Genomic DNA, 26,532 nt, shown 5'->3' on the forward strand with positions numbered 1-26,532 from the left:
TAAAGAATGTGACAGGAGGCACACAGGTCGTGGACAGCAGAGCTAGAATTCATCCTTGGACTCTCTGTGATTAAATCACGCCATTGATAATCTGACTCCTAAAGGTGCCTTCAGCTCTCCTTCCTCTTCCAAAGTCTCGACAGACAAACTGGTCTACCAGTTGGCTCTGGAATACATCTTGTGTTTTCTTACCCCAAGACTTGCCTTAATGCCCTTCGCCACATTGCCATCCTGATCCCCCCCCCACACCCGTCTGCAGAGCCCACCCGTCCTCCCAGCTGCACGCATCCTGTGCAGAGTGCCTCGTAAAAAAAAACCCAAATCGAGTGATAGTTTAAGGAGAAAACTCTTTTGGAGAAAAAATGGAGGTTCCACGAAAGATGGTGTGGCCAAGGCCTGTCAGACGTTCCCGCATCTCTCCTCCTGCACGGGGCTGTCCACACTCGGGTATGTGCCCCTTCGTGATCTCCGAACCAGCTCCCAGAGCCTGACGGAACCAACAGACGTGTAAGAAAGTCTTTACGCCTTCCGAACTCCTGGGCTTGGAAGGCCGCTCTTGTTTCCCAGCCCGACTGTGAATCCCCCAGGGGCAGAAACCGTGTTTTAGACTCCTGATCTTCCTTCCCACCCTCCGTTTCACTAACACTTTGTGTGCTCACCAAGACACTCCTGCCGTGCTACCGTTCTCCAGGGGCACTGGCCCTGTCCTGGCCCAGTGGGCCGTGCCGTGGGAAGGATCCTTACGGGGTCAGACTCTGCCCCCAAGTCCACAGACATTCCCCCCAAACTGCCCCCTTCCTGTCCCTCTCCCCAGCTCAGACTAGAAGTTTCAAGTTGAAAGAGACTTCAGACACCAGACGGTCTAAACTTCTCAATCCATAAATGTGTGAACTGAGGCCACAGAGGAGAAGTGACTTCCTGCCCCTTAACTCCCCCACACCCAGAAGTCAGTCTTGAAGGAAACTCCTTCAAGAAAAGGGTCATGCCGTGCCAGTTGCTGCAGGTACGAAGTGCTGCCACAATGAGAATGGAAATGACTCCAGATTCTCTGCTCATCTGGACAAGGAAAATAAGGTGTATACTACCCGCTGGATAAAATTCTTTGGTCTTTATATAAATCGCTCTGTGCTGACACTGTATACAACGTATCTCCTTGACGCCAGATGTTCCCTAGTTTGGGAACAGAAAGGGCATGAGATAAGAGTGGGCAAAGGAATATGAAATTACAAAGACTCAGAGTCAAAGATATTTTGACTTTTGTAGAAAGATGTTAGCAATCAGCTAGCACAGCAAGTCCATTTTACAGAGGGGTAAACTGATGCCCAGCGAACCCATGGGACTCGCCCAGAGAGGCAGCTCACTCATGGCAGAGCTGGTCTGGAATTCTGGGCTCCCGATGCTGTACTCAAGTACTCTGCAGCATCTCAAACTTCCCGTCTCCCCTGGCAACCCAGGCTAACAGTCATTTCCCATTTCTGATAGGAAGGGAATGCACACAAAGAGGACCAGACGCAGCAGGACTAGAAGGGACCTAGAACAAAGCTCCCTGCTGTGGCATCCCACCAGCCAGCACCTCAGATCTCAGAGCCAGGGCTCACGTGAAGTTCTTGCTGAAGCTATTTCTAAATGAAGACAGAATGCACAGTCCCAGCCGGTGGTGAGAATTCTCCCGGTAGCCTGGGGCTGTTGTCATTAAAGCACATAACTTATCTCTGTCTACTTGGCACTTTGTTAATTAGGAAAAGAGAACATTAAAAAGAAGGCATTTATTTAAAACCAGGATAGTCTAGCCACTGACTGCATGCAAAACAAGTTCAAGGGTATTCTACTGTAGGAGACGCTAATATGCAAAATCCAAATTTCTATTAATTAGCTAAGGATGGCTTTTGTTTTACACAATAACTGTCTGTATGTTTGTTTTTATAAAGGTAACACAGCTTTTCTATATATACCTAGTGAGTTTCTCTGATGTATCAAGATGTTATAATTACAATTTTTGAAATCCCAACAGGTTTTTTCATGGAATTAAAAAACTGATTCTATAGTATATGTTGAAGAGCAAAAGGCCAAGGACAGACAGGGTGATTTTGAAGAACAAGGTGGAGAATTACCTATGAGGTACCACGACTTTATAAAGCTGAGAAATTAAGACAGTGTGGCCCTGAGAAAGGGTAAAGCAATAGATTATAGGACCCAGGAGCAGACCACAACATAAGGTGTGATGCACCAGAAGATGCCATCACTGATCAGGGAGAAAGGATGAAGGATTCAGTGAGTGGTGCTGGGGGACTGGTTTTCTGTATGAAAATAAATACTAAATTAGGCTTCTTCTTCTCCGCACCTAAAAGCAAATCCCAGGTAGATTCAACCCCTAAATATGAAAACCAAAAATGTTAAACTTGTAGAATAAAAGAGTGTTTTGTTTAATTAGTTTAGGAAAGGGTAGTAGTTTTAAAAACCTAGAAAACATAATCATAAGTAAAAACTGAAATATAATTACATGAATCAAATACTTCTTTTCAATAATTGATATAATAAGTGAAGTAGAGGATAAGTCACAAAGTAGCAGATGTTTGATGCACATGTTATGAAGGATTAGTACTTAAATGTAAGTAAGTAATACATCTATAAATGAATGTTTATTAATGTTTATCTATATATGCTTATATAGCGGTAAAAACAGGCAAAGCGTATAAACAGTCAATTCACAGGAAGACTAACAGGTGTGAAATCGTGTGCAAGCTCACTAGGAAGGGGAAGATGCAGCTCCAAACAGTAGCGACCCCCAGCACGGCCTTCCTTAAAAGCCTGGTAACAGCGGCGTCCACTTCGGTGAGAAGGCGCAGCAGGAAGGAACTGGAACGCACTGCCAGGGGCAGCGGCGGTCACCGCAAACACGCAGGGGACCGATTTTCTAACAGGTGATGGAGCTGAAGACAGGCGTGCCCGACCACCTCGCAGCTCTACCCGTGAGCGCGTGCCCAAGGAAGCTCACGCGAGATTGTTGGCTGCCGCACGTTTATCGTGGCAAGGATCGGAACAGTGGGAACCACCAGTATCAAAATAACGAGTGAATACACGACGGCGTGCGCATATGGGGGCCACCGCACAGCAGTGACGCCCCACGAACCAGAACTTTGCAGTTCACCCCCCGCGAAAGTCAGAAAACTAGTCACGAAAGGGTGCTTGCCATGGCACTGCAGTTGTGAGAAATATAAAGTTCAAAACCGTGGGGTGCAGGGGGGGTGTCCACTTCCTGCCTCTGTGCCCCTCTGGCCTTTGACCCCATGCACACCCTCAGAGATCCCTGTTCCACGTGCAACCAGACCCTGCTGACCTTCATCCCCCTGCCTTGGGAGAAATCCCGCTCCGCTTTCCTCCGCCACCCCCAACGTCACTGCGACTCATTGGCCAGCCCACCGCCCAGCGCAGTCATCCAGCAAGTCAGCCCCGCCCCCGGCCCCGCCCACCCCGGGCTGCCTGGTGCCTAGTGTGCGCCCCCTGCCCCTGCGACAGTGCATTGAGTCCTCCCGCCACCTCGCCACTGGGTCTGTGACGTAAGTGAAGGGACACAGAAGGACAGCGATTCTAAAGAGGTAGGTCGCTAGGGCATCTCTTCACCTCACGACGAAAGGACGTTACCCGAGGGCCCGAGGCAGTTCTACGGGCGCTCTGTTCGCTGGACTGGGTCCTGAACCCCTGGAAGGCCAGGACTGGTCCAGTTCCCTTTGAAAAGGGTTTGGCGAAAACAGGTCTTTGTGACACTAATGGCCGTGTCTTTATGGGGACTTCTCTACTGCATGCACCCTTACTTTATGCCTCTCGGGGCTAACATGTAGTTTAGATGAAACTGTATTCAATTTCCTTATATATTTGACTCGGTTGTATTCACACTGAAGATTTCAAACCAATCGGTGGGCAGTAAAGTAATTCAGTTGTTTGTGTCCTTAAGGCGCAACACTGATCATACGTAAGATACCATAAAGGCCTCGGGTCACTGAAGAGATTTCAGCTTCTCCTGGAGAACTTTTCTTCCCAGTGCAAAAACTAAAATCTAAAATCTAAAACTAAACACTAAAATCTAGAACTCGGCCCCCTCTCTCCCGTTTCGGTCGGGACTCGTTAGCCGCAGAAGCGGTCAGGGAGCCGAGGCAGGCAGGGTGCGGACCTGCTGGTTCTGCCCGGTCTCAACCCTGTCGAGTGACTGCAAACTAATTCCCAAGGACTCTCCATGCTCTGAAAGTCTGTGACCTCTCGCCATCTGCTGGGTGGCTTGTGAACTACCGCGATCTGGGGACGCGCCTGCCTACCGGGTCCTGCCCACTGTGGGTCATTTCCTACTGCTGTTGATCCTCAGAATCTGCTGAGCTCTGGAATCCCTTAGGACCGTGGGATCAAGACCACCGATGGGAGGAACATTCCACGGGGCCAGGACGAGCCTACGTTCACATTTTCCAGTCTGGGAGAGCCTGGGGTGGAGCTAGAAGGCAGCTAATCGTGCTCCAGACCTCTGCTCTCCGTGCCACTGGGCGTGAGAAGCCGGAGCCACCAAAGCTTTGCGTGAGACCTGAGCTGAAACAATGGGTGGTTTCACCCATACAGCAGACGACTTCTTTCTTCCGAAAAACAAAACTGTCTCAGAAGTGTGTTTGACTATGGACAGTGTCTGTCACAATACTAGTGGTTGGACCAGCAGGTAAGAGGCTTGGGTCTCAAATGCCATCCATAATGCCCGTGGCTGTGCACACGCGTCTGCCCATCAGGGCACGCGAGAGAGGTCACGGCCCTGCCCCACTCCGCCCCCTGGAGGCACCCAAAGGGGAAATGTGAACTTGGACGCGCCGAAAGATAGGGACGCTGCCCAGTGGCCCTGCTTTGAACACAGTAGTGAAACACCCTGAATGCCCATCGATGAAGGATCTGTTCAAGGAATGCGGTAGGGCTGCCAAGTGGAATACACTGTGGTCATCGAAGTAACGAGGTAGATCTCCAGCTACTTCCACTCAAGCATGTGTATGGCGTTTTGTTTCACCCCAGAAAGTGTATAGGTACTAGGATCTCATTATTGGAATAAAAAATTGTGGAAGATCATTCACCAAATGGTGATAGCGGCCATGTCTGGATGCTGAGGTTAGAGACAATCTCAGCACCTTTATTTCACGCGCCTTTTACGCTGTTTGAATTTTTTCCTAATAAGAAGCATGGGTTCCTTTTATCCAGTTAGAGACGACCAAAGCACAGTTTCTGCTCTGGGATCATTACCACGGTTTTCCCTTCACCGGTCCCCCTGCCCCCTGCCCCCTACCCCCGCCCCCCTAGAGTCCTTCCTTCACACACCAGTGAGAGTGACGTTGCCAAACCTAAACAAGTTCTTTTCACTCCTCCGGTCAAGCACCCCCCTCCCCCCACCCCCCTTCCAGTCTTCCCGTCTCTCTCTGAGCAAACACCAAGCCCAGCGGCCTCCCAGGTCCCAACCAGCCTCCACCAACTGGGACCTCCTGTCCTTCCACATGCTCCCCTCCCCGCCCCCACCTCCCAGTCTGGCCACACGGCTCTCCCTCCCCTCCCCGAACGCGGACCACCCCAGGAAGCTCCTGCATCATCAGAACCTCGCTGTCTGGTAGACTGCACTTCCCACAGGTGGGTGGGAGGGTAGACAGATGAGTGGATGGGCAGACAGACAGACAGACAAGCGATCCAGGTGTGTATGTCCAGAGTTCACCCTGTTCTTCTGGCTCGAACGTCACCTGCTCAGGGGGTTTTCTCCGACTGCCTGTCACTTCCCCGATTTGTTCTTGTTCTTCTCCGTAGCCTTCGTCGCTGTCTGACATGCCGCCCACATTCCTTCCATGTACTTGTCCTCTCTCTGTCTGCCGGGCTAGAGCGTAAGCTCTGCAAGGTCAGGAGTCTTCCTTTTCCCTGTTTTGTTCGGGGCCGAGTTCTCAGCCTCGGAAACAGCGCCCGCCCCACGGTGGGCACTCAGGAGTCGCTGGAGAGAATGAGTGGGCACACTGCAAAGTGACTCGGGGAACTGATTCTTTAGAGGACGGGGATCCCCCTCATCAGGGGGTCACCACCAGGCCGGGACCTGCCACAGAGGGACCTCGGGGAGGCTTTTCGTCCCCTGGGGCCTCCGCTCCTCAGGTGCTGACTGAGGTGGTCCTCTGTGCTCTGCGCGTGTACAGACCCTCGATCAGCCAAAATTTCGGTGTGGGGGTCTCGTGATCTCCTACGTTCAGCACGCTGTGCTAAACAGACAGAGAGGAATGTGGTGATGTCTAGGTTCTAAATCAATGAGTGAGAGACCAATACACACTTCTGGACTCCATAAAAGGCACCATTCTCTCATCATATGAGATGATACTATTACTTCTTGGGGTGACTCCTTCCCTATGCTCCCCAGATTCGCCTCTGCCCCTCTGCGCTCTGTCTGGGTGCCGCAGGAGGCTGGTCCGGGGGCTCCCAGCCAGGCTCTGCCCATGAGGGAGGAGTCTTCAGCGGGAGAGTGGGAGGAGGGAGGAAAGTGAGTCAGACTCTTTGTTCTCCAGCTTCCCTCCTGCGAGGTCGTCGCAGGACACGTGTCTGAAGGTCACGGCTCTGGCCGGGTGGCGCTCCCTGTCTGTCTCCAGAAGTTGGCAATTGCTTCCTCTTGATTTCCTTTCGTCTGTCTGGACATGTGCAGAGTCCCTGCCCTGGATTCACTTCGAACGACCCAACTGCACGTGCCCCCGTCTCCTGCTGGGCGTCCGGTGACCCCTGACATCATCGGATGAGTCATCCTTTCTTCCACGGTTGTGTCTGACTTGCACGTGTGTGTGTGTGTGTGTGTGTGTGTTCCACACTCGGCTGCACAATCAGATGAGACCCAATGGACTCGGCCAGCGGCACTGTCCCTCCCGTCCATCCGTGGGTCACTGTGTCGGGCTGACTTCACGTAACTCCTTCTCTGGGCTAAACCGAGGCTGGGGCCCGACTGGTGCTCATCAAAGAACCTGACTCAGGGACTGAAATGCTCAGAACCTGTCCAAATGGGGAGTGGTGCAAACGTCACAAGGGCTTTAACGGAAAGAACGGTGAGGGTTAACCATGAAATGAGGAGTCTGAAGGAAAGAGAACAACATGGATAACGGGGAAATGGAAGGCAGCAAAGGGAAAACTGTTACTATTTGGGTGTGGCTCAGTTCCACACATTAATGTTTAAAAACCCGTCGGGACGGAGAGGAGTGAATAGCACGGGGTTGCTCACTCCCATGTGGCTGGCTGACGGCGCAGATGCTGCAGCTGAAACCGGGGACCGGGAGTGCCTTTCTTCGGAACATTTTATTTGCTTATGTATCACTTGCTTTAGCCTTTCTTCCCCAACTAGCTGGAGCGGGTGAAATATCGGTGTACGGATAACAAGTAAATGTATGGTGACGAGGGATGCACAGAGGCCTCGGAAGAGCCATTAGCAGGGAGCCGGATTTACACAGCTAAGTGAATCCTTTCCCTCAGCCCCAGTCGGGTCGTGCCAGGGACTGCTGCTCGGATTTACACTCGGGGGCCGCAGCATGTCCAGAGAGCATGCGCGCGAGCGGAGGGCAGGCGCCTGAGTGCAGAATCACACCCGGAGTTACGTCTACGTGCGGACAGCACCCTTAGCATGCACATTGCCTGGGCTTGGGGTGAAACGAATGATTTGTTCTCTCTCCTGTTTCCTCGTGCGTCTTCCATTCCCGAGGTTTACAAACCGGTGAGCTCACCGATTTGTCGGCCTCTTTACTCCCAGCTCCGGGAGCGAGGCCAAGCAAAGCCAGCCCTCCCCCAGCTGCTCGCTCGCTCGCTGCGTCAGGGGCAGCCCCAGCCCCTCTGAACACAGCTGGGTCGCAGGCTCTCCACGTCTCTCACTTATTTCAGAACGTTCGTGTGAAAAGTGACTTGCAGGGATATCTATCAAGGTGACAATTTCATTCACACACACTCACTGATTGGTTCCAAGTTGGACAAAATTGCTCCCCGTGAGAGGATTTCCCAGATTTCCCGGAGGAACTGCAGAGGTCAGCCAACTGTGTCCCAGAGGCCACACCTGGACAGCCACCTGCTTTTGTACTGCTGAAATGTCACGGCCCAACATGCAGCTGCTCCCGCCTGGTGCCAGCTCAGCGAATGGACACTCGGGGTGCCTGTACACGCTCTGCTTGACCGGAAACGCAGGCTGTTCCACCTGCCAATCCGCCAACGCCAGCTCTGAGCCCTATAGTGATTTCCTCCTTCCTGATTGACTTCCCACTTCCCTCTCTCTTTCTCGTTCCTTATTCTTTAGCCTATGAAAGCTTCCTGCCTTTGGCCGCATCTCCCAGTTTGCTGACCTCTGAGAACGGAGATTGCTCCCTCATTGAGTCACCTTGGTTTCTGTCACCTCACCTGTCTTCTCTAGTTATGTTTAACAATACAGGAGTTCAACATGGTCTTTGCACTCTTAAATGGTTGAAAAAGCTTCAGGAACGGATAATCTCTTGTGACACATGAAAACTACATGAAATTCACATTTCAGTGTCCACCGATACAGTGTCACGGGGACACAGGTGCACGCATTGTCTGCAGCTGCTTCCACGCTGAGGCGGCCTGAAAATCCCACCTAGCGGCTACCTTGCCCTCCAGGGAGAAATCTGACGACCCTCGCGTAAGGGAGTGGTTAACAGTGAGGAGGTTAAGAACACACAAGCACACACACACACACACACATGCACACACACAACCACCGGAGGCACAGCGCTAACTCCGTGGGGCTTTCCTCGTTTCCCTTTCCCTCCGGCCTGATCCAGGATGTGCCTGAGGAGTGACAGCTGTGAAGCTGTTTTGTGCCTCACCATCTGAATTCTCGGACATCTCTTCAACCCACAGCCTTAAAACTCACCAACCGACCAACACCCATGCTCGTGAGTCTTCCTGACCACACTCCTGGGGCCCCTCGTATCCTTCCACTTCCGTCCGCAGAGCTTTGGCTCCTGGACCTTTGTTTCTGAGTTGTGACATTCTGATGTCTCCAAGTCCCGAGAGCCTCGGGGCGTGAGTCACACAGAGAGAGCCGCAGACCAGCTGCCGCCGCCCGGGGAATCACACCACCCTTCCGTGATCGCTCCTGGGCCAACTCTCCTTCATCTTGGAGAGGGAAGAGGGGCTGTAACCTCCATTCACATGCATTTCCCCAAAAATAACCCTGAGAAGTAGAAAACATTACCTACAGCGGGCATCACTGTACCCATTTTACAGATAAGAACACTGAGGTCCGGAGAGATTAAGTGCCTTTCTCCAGAAGATCTCACAGCAAGGCAGTAAGAGCACAGCTCTCCTGGCCTTCAGACCCAGGCGTGCCGGCCACATCCCGCTCTGTCTGAAGGAGCCCATGACCGGAGGCAGTGGGGGGCGTTCAGGGCTTGGTGAGGACTCTTCAAAGACGGCAGGCTATATGGGTGACGAAGAGCGGTGGGGACTTCGGAAAAGCTGCTTCCCACCCCTCCATGATCGCTTCCTGCAGGCCACCTAGTGCAGGCCACCACCTCTGTCCCCACTTCCTCCTCCCCTGCTCACTGCTGCGGCCGGTTCAGGGCCACGGCTACCCCATAGGAGGCCTCACTAGTGACCGGGATAAAGGAACTCTCTCGTGGCTGCAGAGTGACAACGTCTACCCAGGAATGCTGGTACACTGAGCACCAGCTCCCCGGGGAGACAGTCAGGCAATTAAACACAAGGGCCCGGATCTCAGAGCAAACCTGGGCAAACGCCAGATTCACACACAGACACTTGCGTGACAAACGGCATAAACAGACACACGGCCAACAAGAGCTAAACTGAGCGGCGTGCGAGCGAGCAGGAAGGCAGAGGGACAGAGTGGGGTGAGGGGTGGGGGTGGGGGCAGGGAGCACAGCGGAATCAGGGTTACTGCAGAAAGTTGACTGCTCTGAGCCAGGGTGGGTTTGCCTCAGTTCACTCAGTAGAAGGAGGTGTTTCTGGAACTGCTGGAGAACTTGGGCTGTGGGGAGAACACGGCAAAAAACAAAGAAACCAAACATCTCTCACGCCTCCCTATGCAATCTCCGAGGCTCTGAGACCATAACTAGACTTACTAGGACCAGAGGAGAAATGTAGTAGAAAAATGGTGAAAGCTTATTCTTATGATCAAGAAAGAACACGGGCACACAATAAGGGCTTGGTGAGAAAATGTCTCGTTTCCTTGCTCACCCTCCACACCACACTAACTTGTTCTCTTCCTCTCGGGAATCTCCCTCACACACCAATTTTCCATCTTTCTTGCCTGGCACTTAACCCCCCTGGGTTTGCTTTCTCCATTCTTTCCTTCCTGCCTCCTCCTTTTACTCTGTTCACTTTTTCTCATCTGTGTCACATTGCGATTCTGGGCGCTTGACTCTGCCTGCAAACCATGCTGACAGGGCAACTCTGGCAGGTTCCTAGACCAACTCTCTCCTCCCGTCTCCTCACCGAGTTTCCTGGACCGCGGCAGTGGACAGCCAGCCAGCCTCCAAGGCAGCGCCTGTGTCGTCAGTCACATTCGGTCGCTCCTGCACTCAGTCAGTACTCATGAGCGCCTCCTTTCTGCCAGGTGTTGCAAAACCACCTTGAACAAACCACTCCACCCCACTCTGGAGGCTCGAAACAGATGACATGGGCTTCGGGCACAGAAAGGACCAGGGGACCTCAGGCAGGAACGGGACTGAGGTGACAGCGAGGGCGAAGCCTGTCCGAGGAAGTGACATCGGCGCCAAGGAGCGGGCAGTGGGGACGGTCACGGCAGAGTCTGGGGAGGGAGAGTTCCAGCAGAGACAATGGGGTGTAAGAGCCCCCAGGCGGGAAAGAGGGAAATGACTTTTGATAGGAAGGAGAGGACACCTTCAGCTGGGGATGGCCCTGAGGATGCCAAGTTCACCTTGGTGGAGAACTGGGCTCTGTCTCCGCCTCCATCTCGGGGACAGAGCACCAGAAATTGCATGATCTGGGGGCCAGGGCTACCTACCCGCCCAGGGAAGGGCAGTGTGTGTCTACAGTTGGCCACACGTGTGAGTTACTTTTGATTCCATTTCACCTGTCTTTGGTAAAAAGAAAAACACTTTTTGACTTTGGCCATCTCTATTTATAGTTCATATTGCCATTACTTGTCTCATCCTTCTCGGATCCCAGAGAATAAATGCCAGGCGGGGCAGGTATGTGCCCTCCCAAGTCACACGTGCACCGTGTCTGTGAGGGTCCACAGAGACCCCTGTTCCGACTGGCTCGTTTACGAAATTAATCCCAGGGGTAAAAGAGTGCCATGGAGCGCCAAGGCAGATTATAATGCTGCTGGCATCACTTAAAAAATGTAGCTGGCTGGGGCAAAAAGTGAGAGACCGTGACCTTAGCCCCCGTGTTGCCTTAGAGGACCAGAGCAGGCGCTGGCAGGTGAGGTGAGTCCCCGGTTAAGTGGAAGGAAGCAAACTCAAGGGAGCACGATTGTTTGTCCAGGTCACTGAAACACTCCTTAGGGCACAGGGACACTAAAATGTCTTAGGGTTTTCTTCCCTTGCACAGTGACTTGGTGGAGATAAGCCGTGGACCCTGAGTGCGCCTAGCAACACCCAGTGAAGCCATCAACACCCTCCCCCTTCCTCGCTCAGTTGGGCGGAGCGCTGATAAAACCCTGGCCCTGGCTTTCATTAACCACCGACACAAAAGCAGTGGAGATCTAGGAGTTGTCCTGTGAAGCAATGAAGCTGCTAACGGGCACTGGCATTGTGATAGGTCCCGGGGAATTCAATGCTGGCTCCTTAGAAGAGCCGAAGTGTTGTTTTTCCTTGGAACGAGGCGGGTGGAGGCCTCAAACAGGCAGGGGGAGCCTGGTGAGTGGCTGTGCCCAGGGCAGGATCTAAGGGCTCCCAACGGGCACTCTGTGCCTCGGCAGTGACCTTGAACTTCCCGTACTGAAGCTCGCTGTTCAGGGAGCAAAGGGGGCGTCACACCAAGAACACATCCCTGCAAGAAGGACCCTGGGGAGGGAGAGCCCAGCAGGTAGCCATACTGTTCTCAGAAATTCCTTCAGGGCCACCTTCAAACTATTTACCTGGGCTGGGGTCTAACCAATCGGGAGGGCTGCGGGCTACCAGCTCCCAGGGCTACACTGATGCATGCTGGGTGGATTTCAGGCCCACGTGGATGTACAGAATGGCTTGCAAGTTTTCAATGAAAAACCTTCTCACAGGCTGGCCCCGCGCCGCCAGAACCTCCCTGGCCCGTCCATTGGGTGTCATCACCTACCTGGCCACTCTCGAGCTACTTGGCATTAGAAGAATAGCAACGTCCTTTCATTCTAATCTCACTCAGGGAAGTGGCTTCGCCGGCAGCCAACCCCGAGTTCAGATCTTGCCTTTATGATTTTCATTCTTGGCAAAATACATAACCTTTCAAAAACCTCAATCTTCAGAAATCTATAGAAAGGAACACCATTCCGCCGACATGGGGCTTTCTGGGAGGATGGACACGGGATTTGCTGGGTGCGGCGCCCCGTGCGGGGCCTGGCCCATGGGAGGCTTTCGCGACGGCAGCTCTGGTACCAACACCCGACTGCAGTGCAAACGAGCGCTCCTGGGGAATGCCGCAGTTTCGTACATTGGAAACTGGGTTCTGGAAACAAAAGAAAGGTCTAAACTGGAAGCGATGAGGACGTGTGGGTGTGCCAGAGTGCGGGCTTCTCTAAAACAGCAGGCGTGATCGTGAGAAGACACACAACAGAAATCCCAATTACTGCTTGTTCTTCGATGTCCGTGAAAGAGGCCGTCTGATACAGTCTGTGTCCGGCACCCTGGTTTAAGGAGCCGTATCCATGTAAAAGCAGTTCAATTGTATTCCTTAAGAGTATTTCATGACCGAGAGTCTTCCCTGAGTCAGCCACCTCACCGTACACAGTCACTTTGAAAGGATAAAATTTTACTTTGCGTAGGAGACCAGTTGTGATGAAATGTTACGGGTCTGTAAAGTACTTTCACATCCTTATCCCACGTCACCCACAAGCCTGGGGTCCACCAATGGGGCAATGACTATCAGAAACTCCAAGACCAGACAGACCAGTGCTCCAGTTGAAACAGAGAAAGCCCACGGGATGCCCCGCCCCCACCCCGCCCCACTCTGGTGACCACACCCACGTCGAGGCCAGCGGGCACTGCTCCACCTCACCCTGCTCCACCTCATCTTGCTCCTGTCTCCTCTCTGTGGAGGAGACACTTTCGACGGAAGGAAGGCGCTGAGTGTGGGTCAGCTCGCAACGTGGGAGCAGAGGCGTTCGGCTCTGGGGGAGGCGGGGGGCAGGCACCCTGGGCGCCCGCTCCGCTTGTCACAAACTAAATGTCAAAAAGTCGGATCCGAGGCTTGTCCCAGCTCCTGTTACCCCAATTTTTGGCTGCGCATCACAAGTTTAACGAAAGATGATAGCACACACCTCAGCCCGAAGGAGCGGAAGGAGGCCCTCCTTGGATGTGAAACAGAATCGTTAACATTTCTTCTAGAAAGAAGGAGCTTCATGGCCCACTGTATGCCTGGGGAGCTTTAGCTTCTGAACTCTGAAGAAGAGGAGTCCACCCTCACAATTCACAGTTACTGTGCTTGTAACAGTGTGTGTGTGAGTGTGCGTGTGGTCCACCTCCCCCCAGAATCCCACTTGAAGAGCGAAGGATGGAGCCCTGACCCTCAAGGACAGGGCAGGGTTATTCTCAGAAGAGCCAAGATTCCTAGCACTTGGAGGGCTCGGTGAGTCTCCACCCCCGAGCAGAGTGTTGACCTTGGAAGTCAGCTGTGTGGGTGTTTTGAGAGCAGAGAGGAGCTGACTCAGACCCACTAACTGACAGAAATGGCGCCCTGTGCTGGCCGGCTGAAAGCCAGGTAACCTGAGCATAGCGTCAGGTACGCTTCCTTCCTGGGTAAAGGGGGCCCAGGGCGACCACAGGGCCCTTCGGACAGAAACTTGGAGGAACTGATTGGCAAAAACTGGGGAGATTACACTTGAAACAAAAAAAGTGGCAACATTCAGCTCCGAGGCCTCCCCACTCCACAGGGTTGCCGCTGCATGTCGACATGCCCCCACTCTGAGCGGACAAAGACCCCTACGCAGGGGTGGCAAGGGTGGTCTCAGTGACTGAAGCATTGTTCCTGAATCACTCCTGGGAAAGCTTCTTAAACCCTGGGCTATCGTCAGAGCCTGACCTTTCAACACTCCGCAGGAGCCCTGCTAGCTCGAGACCCAGGCTCCCCCAGTCCCCCGGAGAGGCCCTGTGACAGACAGGGACTGACTGACCCCAGTTACCTGTCACCCCTGCCCCCAGGGCCTCCTTGGGTTGTCCCTGACGGTCATCCCGAGGGACTGATTTACCTCTGTGTCCTTGACTGGCATGCACACAGTAGCCCTGAAGAGTCCTGAAGAACATTCTTTTTTATCCTGTGATTCTTAAATGAACCCGTGTTCTCAAAAGATAAAACGTTGGGGGGGCAGACGGGGGGCTGTGGTATGTGCTGTGTTCCTGCGACCGAGAAAGAACACTGACCTCACGCTCCCTGGGGGCAGTGCAGAAATAAATCTGCTGACCTCAAGTCCCGGTCGAGAGCCTTGGACTTCCCAAGGGCTGGGAAAACTGCAGCAGAGAATGCCCCGGAGAGCCCCGTGCGGGCTGCCCTCCGCAGGGCACCGCGTGGGTCCTCCCCGGCGACCTCGGGGTTACCATGGGACTGCGTCTGCCCTTCTGCGGGGCCCCGGTACTCACGGGAGGTCCGGACGGTGTCGCTGGGTGGGCTGCGGGGGCTGGGGCCGTGGGGGTTCACGGCCCTCACGGCGAACTGGTAGTTGGTGTGCGGATCGAGGCCCTTGATGACCATGGAGTCCATCTGGATGCGCTCTTGGATTAAGGCCCAGCTCTGGTCGAAATCTGGTCTGTATCGATCGAAGAACAAAACAAAAGGTGGTTGTTCAGAAACAGCAGAGGATGGGGGCGCTCGCAGGCTGCATCAACTGGCGGTACCCGACCTCTGGGAACAACGCTTACAAAAAGTGAGTGAGCGTCTCCCACCCAGAAGTCATCTTGCCGTGAGGTCACAGGTCATCATTTCCAAGTGCCTGCCAATAGCAGCGCGGAGATCACGTTCAGAGCCCGTTTTTAAGGACTGGTTAAAGACCGGCCGCTTTTCCTTGCACGGCCTTGACTGCGGCGGAAAGATCCCCGCAGAGTTGTTCCTTGTTCAAGACTCTGTCTTCGAGATGCCCCATAAACAAGCCCTCCCCGGACGGCCCCGTTCCTGGGGGTCAGGGGAGCACAGGTTTCCTCCGCTCACAGTCTGTTCACGAAATAAACAGAGAGGGGGTTTTATGGGGTGACTAATGGGTAGGAATCGTCACGGGAAAAGCCAGGAAGATTCTGTGCGTGGCCGTTCTTCCTACTCTGCACGAAACTGCACCGCGGGGCCAGCGTGCGGAGTTTTCTCATGTCCCCGGAGGGTGCAGACCTCCACTCAGAGCTGCCACCCAGGAGCAGTGGGGGTGGGGGTGGGGTTGGAGTGCAGCTCCCCCGGGGCTGACAGAGCCGCTCACGTCCTGCCTCTGCCACGTGCTAGCCCTGTTTGGGGGGGGGGCAGGGCACAAAAAAACCAAAGTTATCTTCAGGAGGGCAGGCCACTGGTAGTCCCTGCCTACACTGCTGCGTGAGTGTCTGGGAACCCATCTGTATCGGTGCACCAGCTGGCGTGGTTGTGAGAGGCTGCATCTGGCTTCAGTGAAATTGTTTTGAAGACTCTTTCAACGCATTTGCCCCTTTCATGACAGGGGATTTACGAGTGCACCTGCCCACATCGCACTGAGTGTTCAGCAGTTTTTGACCAAAAACGGCATGACCCCCATGCCCCACCTTCTCTATTCACCCAATCTCGCCCTGTGTGACTTTTTTGTTCTTTCCTGTATGAAAAAAGTCCTCAAAGGGAAACATTTTGCCAATGTGGAAGAGGTGAAACAGAAAACAGCAAGAGCACTGAAAGGCATCAGAATCGACGAGCTCGAAACCTGTTCTGAGCCGTGGGAAAGCATCTCGATAGGTGAGTTGCATCAAATGGAGAGCACTTGGAAGGTGACTGCAGCTTAAACATGTGTAAGAATAAGCACACAATTTCTTACGAATAAATTCCGTTTGGGGGGGGTCCCCCATGATAACTTCTCTGAATGTTCGTTTTTCTCATCTCTGAAGTGGGAGAAACCAAAGTACTTACCTAAGGGGCTGCCGTGCAGGTGACATAAGATCCACGCCCTCAGCAGAGCGTGAGCACTCGGCGTGTGTCAGCCATTATCCAAGGGACCGCCCCTCAGCCCAGAGCGGGTGGGCACCCTGGGGCCACCTGCTCACACTAGACCTGGGTGCGGGTGGCCAGGCAGTACCTGGAATGCGGCTAGTCTAATCCGAGCGGTGCTGTGAGTGTAAAACACACACTGGATTTTAAAGGGAAAAAAATGTAACATATCTCCCGGACTACGTATTCTGGGTAATAGGAGCTGCCCGATGGGAATGATTGTGCATGACCGGGGACAGCATGAGTGGCCGAGTTGGATGGAGGGCAGGCTCTGTGTTAATAGCTAATAACGGTCACCATTTACCCAGTTCTTATGAAGTACAGCCGTCCCCCCTTATCCAGGGGGGTCCGTTTCAAGACCCCCCAGTGGATGCCTGAAACTGCACATAGTTCCGAACATACACTATGTTTTTTCCTATATGTACGTAGCACCTATAGGTGATATAGGTGTACCTGTATGTACCAACATGTATATGTGATAAATGTAATTTACCAATTAGAGGTCAACAAGAATCACTAATAATAAAACAGAACCATTATAACAATGTACCGTAGTAAAGCTTAAGTAAATGGGACTTCTCTCTCTCTCTCTCTCTCTCAAATATCTTAGGTTCTGTGCTCACCTTCTGACTTAAAGGAAGCACTTCATGGCTTCTCATTGGCATTTCCGAATTGCTGGCATCTTGAACTTTGGGGCCATTAGTAAGTGAAACAAGGGTGACTTAAACACAAGCACTGCGACATCACGACAGTGGGTCTGCCCTTCCTACGGGTCACTCCGATGACCAAGACGGCTGCTAAGTGGCTGCTGGGCGGGTAGTGCACCTGGTGCAGACGCCCTGGAGAAAGCGATGAATAGCGCCCCCAGCAGGAGGAGTGCACTGGGACAATATGAGATTTCGTCACACTACTCAGAACAAGGGTGCAATTTAAAATGCATGAATTATTTATTTCTGAAACCTTCAGTGTAATATTTTCAGGTCACGGTTGACCACGGATCGCTGCAACCGTGGAGAGGGAAACCCTGAGTGAGAGGAACCCCTGGGCCAAGCATGCTCTAGCACTTCTCACTCACTGACTTCCCCCAGCTGCACCATGCAGCCCAGGACACTCTGAAACACCCCTCTCCCCATCCCCCCTTTTCAGAGAGAGGGAACTAAGGCATCAAACAGGTGAATCCTTTGCCATAGGTCGCACAGCTGATACGTGGTGAGGCCAACTCGGGGTGATGGGGGAAGGTCAGATTAAGAAAATGCTTGACACTGGATGAAACACGGGGGCGACAGCAGCTGGGGCTATTCTCCACCCCGTAGCTTGCTGCCTGGCCACTCGCCCAGCGTTCTGCTGCTGAGCGCCTCTGCTCGCAGATAGTCACATGGCAAAGGCGAAGAAGACTGATGTCTGTCCTTTAAGAGCCACTTGCTGGGCAGGGAAACAGAGACCCAGTCTCCTGCAAGGAGGAGCTCAGGGGACACACACTTTGCTCTAGCAGATGCTTGCCTCGTTTCTCTTTAGCAGGGAGTGTTGAACGCCAAATGGAGGCCTCTCCCCCGGAAAAGATGCTTCCGAGGGCTGCCCATGGGGAGGAGGAGTTTATCCATGCTTCTGGAGAAGCAGACAGAAGTCAGGGCAGGCCTTGGAGGAAGTGGGGCTCGGCCTCCTTCTTGATAGCCTTTCCCTGAAGACGGGCTTCTATGTGGACTGACCGCATCATCAAAGAGGACACCTCAGTGAGTGGAAGGAAACACATTTACAAATGCAAACTAGCAAAGCACTTCACAGAGGAAAGCCACAGGGAATACCCTAAGAGCAAAGCCAGAAAAGATGACCTCCTCCTTTCCGGTGGTTGGTCGGTGGTTAGTCCCCGCCAAGCTCCCCCGTAGCTTTTACAGAGGAAGTGACCTCTGACTGTTCTCAGATGTGATCATTTACCCAAATGTGCGCAACAATCTTCACGTAAACATTACAGCACCCACCCCCGCCGGCCCAAAAGGGCGATTATTTGTATTTTGCTCATTTAATGCAGGAAAGAAAGCTCTCTTTTCAGCGAATAAGAGATTAAAATCATTAACCTTTAATTTCCTTATCTGGAGTGGGAGAGGTGAGCCGGGGCAGAGCAAACGCCAGTTCCACACCTTTAACTCGGGGCCTCTGCTTTTCTCATGGGATTTGCACTTAAGTGTTTTCAGAGTGTCTCGGGGTGCAGAAGTGAAAAGATGGGAGTGAGAAAGAGATAACTGGGCAGAAGTACTGTCTCAGATCACCCTCAAAACAATAGCTCCTTTTTAGCCAAAGGAAATTATTTTATTCAACTACACAGCTGTCAGTCAAGTCACCATAGCAACACTGGCCTGTCAGTTCCCCCAACAACCAAAAGGCCAGAGGGAGGGAAGCAGACTAGGAATCCTCTGATGCCCCAGGCGGAGGTGGGCAGCCGCCAGCAGTGGGCACTGGAGGTGCCTTTCCGAATAGTGGGCGAGGGTTGGGCCGGGCAGGCCGTATCGCTGGGAAGATGAGCGGACCACCTCTGCAAGGTGGGCAGCGGAGTGCAGGGGCACGAGCAAGGTGTTGGCAGTGGCCCCCAAATCCCGGTGAGCTGATTCAAGTGAGCAAGACCCACTCAGTGGTGCATTCCCACTGTGACTCAGAGCCCAGACTCAGAGATCACTTCTCAGAAAGTACGTGTGAGATCTTAGGTGTGAACATCATTTTTTCATGCTAAGGAAAGAGTCCTTAGCTTTTATCAGATTCTCAAAAGCGTTAAGAGTCACTTGTCTGGTCGAGTCTCTCATTCACACCACGTGGGCGCTGAAGATAGTAATACATTATCCAAAGTCACAGGATCACTGGGTGGTGTATATATATGTTTTTTGCTTTATTCCCTTCTTTCTTTTGGCACTTTAAGCACCTCTCACACTGCCAACCTCATCCTCAGTGGACATTTTTCTTGGTTCCATCACACCGAGCAGGTAGCTGCCTTGGGCTAGTGATCCGGCAAGTGATCAGTGATTGTCAGCAGGGCACCCATCACAGAAGCTATGCTCTGGAGGCTCCAAGGAACGATGAACACACTGCTCGTCTCAAGGAGTTTACAGTCTAACTGGGAGATGATACACCTACGGATCAGCTGGAAGCTGCTGCGGAAGAGCGTATGTCCAGAGCTCTGTTTGAACGGGTCCATGTGAACCGGAATCCAGGGGGAAGTCCGCGAGGACCAGGGAGAACTCAAGTTGGATTTGGAACGCATCTGCATTTGGATCACTGAAAGGAGCAGAGCATCTTTGGGTGGAGAAGGACAGAGCGACATCACCTCCGTGTGTGACGTGCTCACAGAAGGTGCTCAACAGTGCACTCGGGGATGGACTCACCCACACAGCAGGTGTCCAGTAAAGGGTGGGTGAGTTGGACTGCAAGATATTTAGGGTCTGACCTTGGGAATGATGAGATGCGCTAAAGCAGGGGGTGGCAGACTTCCGCCGGCTGCCGGTCTTCCTACAGAACTTTCGCTGGAATGCAACCGCATTCACTTGTTTAAGCACCATCGCCTGTGGCTGCTTTCCTGCCCCGAGGGCAGAGCTCAGTAGCTGAGACAGGGACCACATCACCAGCAAAGCATGACACGCTGACCATCTGAGCCTGTGACAAAGAGCAGTGAGGCCCTGGCCCAAAGCAACCATTGTTAAACTCAGTTGTGCCACTGTGCTAGTCTGAGGGAGCCTGTGAGCCTTCTCTCAGAACCATACTTTTAAATACGTGAAATTACATGCACAGAATCACCAAGGAAACCAATTATGTTGAAGATAGTTATAAAAACAAAAACTTAGGATATACCACACTACACGTACCTCTTTACTAGTACATTAAATAACAATGCCTAGCTGTGGATTTCACAGCCACAATCGGTTCACAGCAGCAATGAGCATAACCAGTGTTTAGAGACAGATGCAACAGCTGAAACAGGGTAAGAAAGCATCTGCGATTCTAATGGTGACAAAGTCACGGGAATCGTTAGAACCACTACGGTTTGTTGCCTACGTCCATATTTGAAGAAAACAACCCGCTAATAATTTGTGCCCATCTGAAGTCCAGGGAGCCCCTGAATTCTGCCCATGGACCCCTTAAGGACACACGGACTGCAGGCTGGCACCCTGTCCTAGCGGAGACGGGGTCCCGGAGGCCACCCCAGGTGAACGCACGCGGGTGAGAGAGAGAACCCTCCACGCTCAGAGAAGCCTCCGGGTCTCAGTCAGGTTCACAGACCGGCGTCACTGGGATGTGCTCTGCAGGAAATGAAGGGCGGAGGGAAGTCCGAAACCACTGAGTAGTCATCGTCCTACAAAATGTGCTATTTGACCTTCAGCTTCCGGCCTTCCTTCTTTAGTTACAAATTGGTTCACCCGACCAAACAGCACACAGACAGACGGACAGGATGGAGAAACAACCTCAGCCGCACGTGGTCCCAGGCGGCGCCTCAGAGGACCACACTTTCATTTACGGTGCAAATGGCTCCCACGGCCGTTACACCAGAATTCAATTTATGTCGACTGCCATCCGTCTGACGGGGGGTTACGTCAGAATCACTCCTGGTAGGAGGGACCGCCGCGTCCAGGGATCCATTTGTAGAAGAGAGTGGGTCAGACTTCTGCAAGAGCGTTCAGCATCACACTCCCACTGGGGCCTGATGGGTGAACTCGACAGCTCCCAGCATTGCTGGGGCTGGGCGCCAGTCTGGAGGCTGCTTCTGAGACTTTCAGTTTGGAAACTAGAGGTAAGAGGAAGGAATTCGCTGTGAAGCACCATTTGTTAGTATGAGATTGCATACTAACTGACCTCTGAGCTGACCTCGGAGCAAGCCCATTCCCGCTGATTTCTGGGGCCGTGTCTGGCGGTCGGGGAGACCCACACTGAAACAGCGTGACTTCCTCAACACTGGCTGACAAAGCAAGGGAGATTATTCCCCCCATGCTCCCCCAAGTGAACTAATGGTGAGAAAGTATTGAAACAGCTTAGGTTCTGTGGTTGTCGGGGCCGGAGGGCCGACACAGAGCCGTGTCACCGCTCAGCACTGTGGTCCTTGGCCCGGTGACTGCGGCACATTCCAGCAGAACGCCACGGAAAAGGGTTGCCGGTTCTCTCATGTCCTACGAGGAGCTGCACCACACAAGCTGCCATTCAGTAGGGAATGAACTCACAACGGGAACTTGCAAGTTGACCTGGTACATGTGAAGCTTGACCACTGACTGATGTTCTTTCCACGATGAGAAAACTAAAGCAGTAGATGACATCACATGGGGGTGGGGAGGGAGGTGGGCGTGTAGATGGGTGCCGGGTTGTGTCTGGCTTCGATGTCTGCCGCCGGTGAGGCAGGGTGTTGGCTTCCGCTGTGGCCTCCGAGATGAGTGGTGCAGGGCTCCCTGAACCCCCTGTGGCGAGTGGGGCCACGCATTTCCATCTCCATGTGGCTCAGGGTAAGAGAAAGAACCCACAACTTAAACAAGGTCGCCCATGAGCCCCTCTTCTAAGTGCTGAACAGACATCTTTTCATCTCCCCAACCCTTCCGAGGGAGTTGCTGGCAGCACCCCGATTCTACAGCTGAGGGAAGTAAGGCTCGGAGAGGTCAAGGGGCTGGCACAGACTGGCACCACCCGGCACATGCTATGTTTGTGCCCTGGCAGGTGCCGCACTGCACCGAAGGGAGGCGGCCAGGCATTGCCCGAGCGGCATGGCAGGGAAGACAGACCTTGAACAAGTAACGAACTGTGAGCGTGATGAGAGGTGGCACTCAACGTTGTAGGTGCACCTAACCTAGCCTGAAGAAGAAGCAGATGTTCAGGGAAGGCTTCCTGGAGGAAGTGATTATTAAGCAAAGGTCCTGAAGGATGAACAAGAGTTAGGTAGCAGAATTGTCCTGGTAGAGAATAGCAGGCGTAAAGATTTCTAGCCAAGGAAGGACCTGGCTGTAGAGAAAAGCAGAAAAGACCTCTCACAAAATCCATAAATGGGAAGAACTTGCATTGATTAGGTCTTTACACTGTGCCGGGTGCCGTTCTATGCATTTCATGTGTATCAACAACTCATTTCATCTCTCAGCAACTCTATGAGACAAGTCGATTGTTATCCCCCATCTTCTGTCTGAGGCACGAACAAGGAGCGTAAATAACCCACCCACAAGCAAATGGTGCAAAAGTGGCGAGGGCAAGGGAGGGTTGGACCTGGGAGTGTAGCTCCAGAGCTTGTTTGCAAACCACCAGATTACACGGCCCCTCCTTCGTCATGAGAATAGAAAACCAGAGTCACAGGACTTCAGAGGCCAAACGGCCCCGCCTTATTTTACATGTAAGGATGCGAAGGATTAGGATCAGGCCCCCTGCCCCTGGGACCAGAGGCCAGCTCACATCTTGTCTTCTGATTCCACACGTGGGCAAACTTACACCTGAGAGGTGAAACCTAGAAGAAGACTGTAAGACTCACTTCTGACTAAGAAACTTCTTCGACTTTCTTAGGCTATGACCTTGACCATGAGTCAAATCACATCATCCTTTAAATCCACTTGAGGAACATCCAGAATCCATCCCAGCCTGCGCTGTGAATCCCAGACTTGATCTTCACTCCAGTAACAGCCCAGCGACAGCCTTTGCGGGCTCACTTCCTGGGAGGAGACTGAGTTCATTAGTTACTCCTAGATGAATAGTGTGTATGATGGGATGGAAAGACAGACGACTTCACAAAACTGTCATTTACTGAGTAATTGTCAAAACCGACCCTAGTGGACATGACCTTGAGTCTCTCGAGCGAAAGGCAGCTGAGAAGCAGCTCTGCATGCAGATGAAATGGGTAGGTCTTATCATGGAAGGCATCATTTAGGGAGAAAAGTGTGGAAGGGAAACGAAAGGAAACCTCACTCCTTCTCATTTATTAGTGCAACCGTCTCAGGTTGGTTCTTAGAGATCTACATTTCCTGACCTGTGTCCCTAAAATACACCCAGAAATACTGTGAACTTGCACACGCACACCAGTAAAGCCAGAGGTAGACTTTTTATTGAAAACAGCCATTGAAAACTTCAATCTACCGACTTCCAGCCCAGATGGAAATGTAGGTAGATATAATGTACCTCCTCACACAACCACAAAAAGGACAATAACAAATTTAAGAATAAAAAATAACCGGAACTGTCAGAAAACCAAACTGTATGTAAGTCCAATAACCAAGGAGTTAAAGAAGAAACATTCATGCGGGCTGGTAGGAGGGGTGGAGATGGGCAGCCGGGGTGGAGAGGAGACTGGCAAGGTGGTGGCTGGAGGACTGGGGCGGGCAAGGCTGCAGCTGGCAGAGTGGGCGGTCCTACATTTGCGTGTGGATAAACCGGGAGGAACAACTGGGGACAGGGAATGACCATGCAACCCTGGGTTCCAGTGCGGGGGAAACAGTCTCAAAATTACTGACTGAAAACACCTGTGGAGGTTGAGGCTGCAAGAGAAACTCCCAACCTCACAGGAGAGTTCGTTGGAAATACCCACAGGGTCCTAGATTGTACACAAGCCCACCCACCCAGGAATCAGCACCAAAGGGGCCCAATTTGCTTGTGGGTAGTGGGGGAAGTGACTGAGAGCTGGCAGACAGCAGAGCAGGTGGCAGTGTTCCCTCTGGGACCCCTCCCCACATACAGTGTCACAATGCAGCCACCTGGGTTGCCCTGCCCTGGCGAATACCTACGGCTCCTCTCCTTACTACGTAACAGGCATGCTGAGACAACAACAACAACAAAGAAAAAAAGGGCCAAAATGAAAGAACAGATCAAAGCTCCAAAAACAGAACTAAGCAACAAGGAGATAGCCAACCTATCAGATGCACAGTTCAAAACACTGGTAATCAGGATGCTCACAGAATTGGCTGAGTATGGTTGCAAAACAGAGGAAAAAGTGAAGGCTATGAAAAGTGAAATAAAGGAAAACATACAAGGAACCAACAGTGTAGGGAAGGAAACTGGGTCTCAAATCAACAGTTTGGAGCCGAAGGAAGGAATAAACATTCAACCAGAACAGAATGAAGAAACAAGAGTTCAAAAAAAGGAGGAGAGGCTTAGGAACCTCCAGGACAGCTTTAAATGTTCCAACATCCAAATCACAGGAGTGCCAGAGGAGAAGAGGAAGAGCAAGAAATTGAAAACTCATTTGGAAAACTAATGAAGGAGAACTTCCCCAATCTGGTGAAGGAAATAGACTTCCAGGAAGTCCAGGAAGCTCAGAGAAACCCAAAGAAGCTGGACCCAAGGAAGCACACACCAAGGCACATCATAATTACATTACCCAAGATGAAAGATAGGGAGAGAATCTTAAAAGCAGCAAGAAAAAAGGAGATAGTTACCTACAAAGGAGTTCTCATTAACCTCTCAGCTGATTTCTCAAAAGAAACCTTCCAGGCAAGAAGGGGCTGGAAAGAAGTATTTGAAGCCATGAAAGGCAAGGACCTACATCCAAGATGACACTATCCAGCAAAGCTCTTATTTAGAATGGAAGGGCAGATAAAGTGCTTCTCAGATAAGGTCAAGTTAAAGGAGTTCATCATCACCAAGCCCTTATTATATGAAATGTTAAAGGCACTTATCTAAGAAAAAGATGATGATCAAAAATATGGGGGGAAGGGTACAAGGAAAAAGAAGCATAATTGGTAGGCATGAAATAGATGGCGAGAGGCCAATAATGGTATAGGAAACAGAGGACTCAAAGAACTTCTATGTACAACCCATGGACATGAACTAAGGGCAGGGAATGCTGGAGGGTTGGGGATGCAGGATAGAGGGGAGATAAAGGAGGAAAAGTTGGGAAAATCTCAATAGCATAATTAATAAAATATACTTAAAAAGAAAAACAGAAAAAAGAAAAAGATAAAAAAATATGAACAGTAAAATGACAATAAAGTAACAACTACCAACAACTGAACCCAAATTAAAAAAAAACACTAAGCAAACAACTAGAACAGGAACAGAATCACAGAAATGGAGATCACATGGAGGGTTATCAGTGGGGAGGGGGCGGGGGAGAATGGGGGGAAAAGTACAGGGAATAAGAAGCATAAATGGTAGGTACAAAATAGACAGGGGGAGGTTAAGAATAGTATAGGAAATGGAGAAGCCAAAGAACTTATATGTACAACCCATGGACACAAACTAAGGGTGGGAGGGACTGAGGGTGGGAGGGGGGTGCAGGGCAGAGGGGAATAAAGGGGAGAAAGAAAAGGGAAAACTGTAATAGCATGATCAATAAATTTTTTTAAAAAAAGAAAACTTTAAGCTACCCCTTTTAGCAGCTGACATCATGAAGCTCTGAGGCAATTTTAACAAATCGGGTCACAACTCCAGGTAAATTAAATGAAAACTGTTTTAAACCCTTAACTAACCTGACAGATAGTACAGGTGAAGGATGGCGCCCCACTTGGGACATCAGAGGGGAGCAATATTTTTCCAAGCCTTGGGTTTCCATTGCCACCATAGAATGTATTTTTTTTGCTTATGAGAAAGGCATTTACCCTGGGGAAATTCTTAGGCAGAAGGAGGAAAGTTTCTCAGATATTTATAGCTAAAATATTTCAAAACATAGGTAGCTATATTTATGCTGGGCTCACATTTTGACAAACACTTAAGCATTGCTGCCCACAGAGAAATTCTCGGTGTCACTTTAGAAACGTTCTCTTTCACCACGAATGCCAGATACTTCTGTTTTTAAAAAAGCAGGTAAAAATTTTGAAAACGTTGCAAAGTATGTTCCAGCCTGCATGCAGCCTTTTACTTAGAATTTGCCTCTTCAAATCTTTTCCAAACTGATTAAAGATTTAAAGTCTGCTGTTAGTGAGAAAGATAATGAACAACCGCAGGCCAGCTTTGGGGGAGACAGAGGCTGGATGAGAAATAAAAGTTGGCTGGACCGTTCCCCCCCTGACTGGGGAGAGCCTCACAAATACGGGATGCCTACCTGCAAATACGCAGTCAGGTCCCCACATCCTGGCCTAGTGTAATTTCTCAGGTCAGCCTTTCATTAGCCAGTTAAATATTTTCAAAGACTTTAAAGACTGTTTCCTAACAATGCCTTTGATCCCATTATCCTCATTTAATAAATAAGAGCAACGGATGTCCAAGCAGCGCCCAAGACCAAGAGCAAGGACCGGAACCTGCCCCGACCGGGAGACGACA

The 26,532-nt window shown here is 51.6% G+C and overlaps 1 protein-coding gene across 3 annotated transcripts in view; it reads right to left on the reverse strand.

Annotated features, from left to right (window-relative positions):
• EGFLAM (EGF like, fibronectin type III and laminin G domains) overlaps positions 1–26,532 on the reverse strand; it is a 143,482-nt gene that overhangs the window by 54,727 nt on the left and 62,223 nt on the right. For all 3 annotated transcript variants that reach the window (XM_036020199.1, XM_036020197.1, XM_036020198.1), the window contains exon 7: positions 14,778–14,944. In XM_036020199.1, the coding sequence (XP_035876092.1) occupies positions 14,778–14,944 (167 nt within the window). The remainder of the gene's footprint in view (positions 1–14,777; positions 14,945–26,532) is intronic.

The sequence above is a fragment of the Phyllostomus discolor genome, chromosome 3 (genome assembly GCF_004126475.2).
Source record: "Phyllostomus discolor isolate MPI-MPIP mPhyDis1 chromosome 3, mPhyDis1.pri.v3, whole genome shotgun sequence".
NCBI classification, from domain to species: domain Eukaryota; kingdom Metazoa; phylum Chordata; class Mammalia; order Chiroptera; family Phyllostomidae; genus Phyllostomus; species Phyllostomus discolor.